The 5,000-nt window shown below is 41.2% G+C and overlaps 1 protein-coding gene across 1 annotated transcript; it reads right to left on the bottom strand.

Moving 5' to 3' along the window:
• Nucleotides 1–3,304: 3,304 nt before the first annotated feature.
• On the bottom strand, nucleotides 3,305–3,966 carry LOC137648100 (uncharacterized). The gene is made up of 2 exons (XM_068381036.1): nucleotides 3,523–3,966; nucleotides 3,305–3,427 (listed from the first exon to the last, which is right to left on the bottom strand). Exons 1-2 carry the CDS (start codon nucleotides 3,964–3,966, stop codon nucleotides 3,305–3,307), a joined length of 567 nt encoding a protein of 188 aa, XP_068237137.1.
• Nucleotides 3,967–5,000: the final 1,034 nt, after the last annotated feature.

Genomic DNA, 5,000 nt, shown 5'->3' with positions numbered 1-5,000 from the left:
AGTATTATGTGGGTATTATCCTTCGAAATTGCTGTGTAAATACGTTAGGCCATTGCAGGCCAAATACAATCAGAATGAGTAATGAGGGTAAACATTTTGCTGATGTAGTCTGCAAGGCATTCCCGTACAACAAAGATTCTCAGAGAAAAATGGCAAAGGAGGAACTATGATGGAAACATCGGGGTGAGCTGGAATGAGGTGTAGATGGAGAAGAAATAGTCGGGAAACCTGAAGGAGAGTCAAAGATGGAAGCAAGAGTGGAAGAGTAGGAATTGATAGGGTTGTCAAACTTATGGGTCCACGTGGAAATTTATCATTTCAAGCAGACAAAAAAAAGTTTTGTGTGGCGAAGCTTATACTTATTATAGTTAATTACATTTTAATAGATCATTCTTAACACTAAACACTCTCTCTCTCTCTCTCTCCTTGTTATAATGATATACAGTAAATTTCTCTCTCTCTCTCTCTCTCTCTCTCTCTCTCTCTCTCTCTCTCTCTCTCTCATTTATAACAATACACAATGAATCTCCTTGATAAGAACAATCGACTTATGGACATTCAGAGATAAGACCCTGTGTGAGTAATGAAGAAATTCTATTATTTTGACTTTTTATAAAATTATTTTATCAAATTGAAATAGATTTAGGAATTTACAAAAGTTAGGAAACATAACAGATTGAAAACAATGAAGATTATGGAGTTAAAGGCTTGAATATTAAGCTACTTAAGGTAAGTTAAGTTAGTCTTACGAACGTATTTGACATGAAAACAACCCTCTCTTAGAAGGAAGTTTGATCGAACATTTCAAGAAGACTTCACTGTATTCAGGCGATGAATCTATTCAACGAAGGACCTGAAAAAGCAGGATTTCCTTACTTTCCATTTTCGTGATTCAGAGGAATCAAAATTCCTAATACAAACATTTCAAAACATTTCTTTCCCCCCAAGAGAGGATTATTTCCATTCTTTTTTATTAGTTCAATTTATATTGACACAGATTACACCAGGGTGTCTGCTTGCTAGTGCCAGTTGTATATCAATTGATAGATAATAACATTATAATACTTATTCCGGAAATATATACATGCAAGGAATTGTGTGATTACATAATAGATAAAAGTTGGAGATAGGGAGGCAAATGTTTTAATTTTGCTGATCACGAAACACATTTGTTTTTCATATCTACTGTTTTAGAAAAATTCGGGGTCCATTCAATTTACACATTAATAGTTTTACCAATATATTTCTAATCTTCGTATTACATATTTTCATTTGAGTTCAGTGTGATGAAGATTATCACTGATATATGCCTTTTCTAAGAATATTAAACGCTATATTCTTAAAATTATCCTAATCAGTATTATGATAGAATTAATGCATCATAATAAGCCCACCAACCAATAGAGTTTGAATTCTGAAAAGTAGTTGAGGCGATGCATCCTTTATAAAATCCTTAAAATCTACACTATTTAACGACAGAAATAAGAGCGAAATACGTTTCAACACATATTATATTTGGAGACAACTCAATATCATTCTAGTTCTTCAGAGTTTTGATGAAAAAATCAAACCGAAATCTAGAGGCAGTAGAGAAATCGTTGTCGCTTTGAAGTCATACCACAAATGACCGGAGGTTTATTTTAAGAATTTTCCACGGGATGAAATTGGGGATTTTTATGGTTATGTAAGTAGCTGTGAGAGAGAGAGAGAGCGAGAGAGAGAGAGAGAGAGAGAGAGTCAAATTCACATGTCCGATTTCATGTCTTTCGTGATAAGTCTGACGGACTGACAAGGGCAAATAATGTTTCATGACCCATTAAACACTTGATGACAGCTGATATTGCCAGAGTGGAAAGAGATACTGTTCCTTTGTGACACATACACCTGACCAATGCTAGTTCTAATCCATCATTCCAAAGACAGAAAGAGAGATAACTGGAAGTGCATTTCTCACACACACAACACAAACCATATATTTATACATATATATATATATATATATGTGTGTGTGTGTGTATATATATATATATATATGTGTGTGTATATATATATATATATATGTGTGTGTGTATATATATATGTATATATATATATATATGTATATATATATGCGTGTATATATATATATATATATACATATATATATGTATATATATATATATATATATGCATGTGTATATATATATATATATACACATGCATACATATATATATATATAATATATATATTTGTGTGTGTGTGGGTGTGTGTGTTTGTGTGTGTATGTGTGTGTGTGTGTGTGTAGTCATCATCATCAACAGATGCTATGATCCTACTGTAGAACAAAAGCGTCGAACATGCCCTTCCGCTTGCCTCTATTTATGGTCTTTTGTTTGCCGGTCCGCAACCACAAACATTCTGTTAGTCATTCCATCGTCATCTCTTCCTTACCCTGCTTCTCTTGTATTTTCTAGGAACTCACTCCGTTATTCTTGATTTCAATAAATTATCTGTCATTTTCAATATATGTCTTACCCTTGCACATTTTTTTTAATAATTTTGCTACTTATCCCTTTAGATTAAGCAGGATACACACACACATACATTTAAATATATTCCATTGGCAGCAGGGCTGTAGGCAGTTGTCTGATATAGCGTGATGCCCAGGAGATTTGTTAATGATGTCCACAATTGAGAGGTGAAAGTGGTACCACTGTCAGAAGTGATATACTCGGGGATACGAAATCTTGCTATCCATCCTGAGAGTAAGGCAGATATACATGAGGCCGACGTTGCTTAAGGACGAGTGGAGTAGTCGATGACGGTAAACAAGAAACGATGTCCTTGTGATGTGGGCAGGGGCCTACAACATCGATGTGAATGTGGGCAAAACGATGCTGAGGTTGAGGAAAGGTGCCCACTCCTGAATCCGTGTATTGATGTACTTCAGAATTTTAGCAAGAAGTACAGGCGCGAACCCAATCCTTAGCATTCTTAGTAATGCCGTGCAAAATTAACTTTGTCTTCAGCAGCTGTGCAGTAGAATGGCGCGAGGGATGTGGAAGGCTGTGAATGAAATCAAACACCTGTCGGCGCATGGGAGCAGGAATCCTTGGTCACGATTCTATCGGGGCCACTGGACGTCACAGAGGAGGGTGGTGTTGGAGCCGTCGAGAGGCACGTCTTCTCAATGGAGGGTTGTGCAGGATGTCCTACATGCTTGATACTCTGGATCCTGTTGTATGGCTTCAGATAAGGTGTTGTAATCCAATCCCAGTTGAACGGCGGCCAGCATGTTTCTTGACAGGCCATCGGCAATGGGATTCATTTTCCCAGGGAAGTGTTGAAGGGTGCAATAGTATTCAGCCACGGCAGAGAGATGTAGACGTTGACGGGCGGACAAGACGTCAGACTGTTAAGTGAAGGCGTGCACCAAAGGCATGTGGTCTGTGGGAATGACGAAGGGTGTACCTTCTAAGAAATGGCAAAGTGACGGACAGCCAAGTGCGCCACCAGCAATTCGCGATCGAACGGAGAATAACCCGATTCTGCCTTGGACAGTTTTCTGCTGAGGAAGGCAAGGATGGGGCAAGCGTGTTGACCACTTTTTCGAGTAATGCAAAAATAGCGATGTTGCTGTCATCAGTGGAGAGAAGGAGAGGGGCATGTGGGATAGGAAAAGTGAGAGCAGCAGTGGTTGGTAGGGCATTCTTTGCGTTGCAGAAGGCCGATTCTTGTAGGGGGACCCACTTCAGATCTTTTGACTTGCCCTTGAGGGAGGCGTAGAGGGGAACCAGAGTGGCGGCAATGGCTGGCAAAAAACGGTGATAATAGTTGATCATACCCAGGAATTCCTGCAGTGACTTGACGGTTGAGGGCATGAGGAAATTTTGAACGGCTACTACCTTCGAAGGGAGAGGATGGACTCCTTTAGGATTGATGCAGTGCCCTAAGAACGACACTTCATTGGCGCCTAAGGTGCACATGTCGTACCGGACCACAAGGCCATTTTATTGAAGGCGGTCGAGCACGATCCGCAGGTGATGGAGGTGTTCCTTGTTTGAGGAAGAGAACACAAGTATGTCGTCCACATAACATAGACAGAACGGGAGGTCCCCTAAGATGTCATCCATGAGACGTTGAAAGTGGCCCCCGACATTACGAAGGCCAAAACAGGAGTAATTGGAGGTGTATGTACCGAAGGGAGTGCTGATGGCGGTCTTGGGGATGTTTTCTGGGTTCCTAGGCACCTCATAATACCCCTTCATGAGGTCGAGCGTGGAGAAAACCTTCGCTTTGTGCAGGTAGGAGTTCAAGTTGGCGATGATTGGGATAGGGTAGTGATCCGGTTCTGTTTGCATGTTCAGGCACCTGAAATCCCCGCATGGACGGAAGGAGGGGTCTTTCTTCATGACGATGTGTAAGGGTGACGACCATGGGCTGGAGGCCTTTTGGCAAAGGCCCATTTCTTCCATTTCAGAGAACGTCTGTTTGGCGGAAGCCAATTGATCCGGTGGTAGACGTCTGAATTTGGCGAAGACTGGGGGTCCCGCCGTCTTGATATGGTGATAAATACCATATTAGGCAGGAGCCGTGGGCGTTTGGCAATGTTCTGGACGAAAAACTTCCAGGTACGACGGGAGGAGGTGGGCGTAGACATCTGTGGGTGCACTGATGTGGAGAGCAAGGTTTTAAGGGGCCGGTTGAAGAGGTGTCGACAAGTACGAGTCTGCATTGACCAATCTTAAGTGGGCGACATCGACCAGAAGGTGGAAATGAGAGAGGAAATCCGTACCGTGGATTGGCCAGGTGACGTCAGCAACGAGAAATTTCCAATCAAATTTGCCGTTTCCAAACGATAATGTTTGGTTCTCGTAACAGTAGGTGGAGATCACAGATCTGTTGGCAGCTACCAGTCGGACGTCGGCAGACTTAGACAGACTACGTTGTGTCCTGAAGAGTTTCCTTGGCAAAAGAGAACAACAAGCACCTGTGTCTACCAAAAATCGTTCGCCCGTTC

This window comes from Palaemon carinicauda, chromosome 10, assembly GCF_036898095.1.
Source record: "Palaemon carinicauda isolate YSFRI2023 chromosome 10, ASM3689809v2, whole genome shotgun sequence".
NCBI classification, from domain to species: domain Eukaryota; kingdom Metazoa; phylum Arthropoda; class Malacostraca; order Decapoda; family Palaemonidae; genus Palaemon; species Palaemon carinicauda.
Note: the sequence above shows the minus strand (reverse complement) of the source record. Positions and strands in the feature narration are given on the sequence as shown.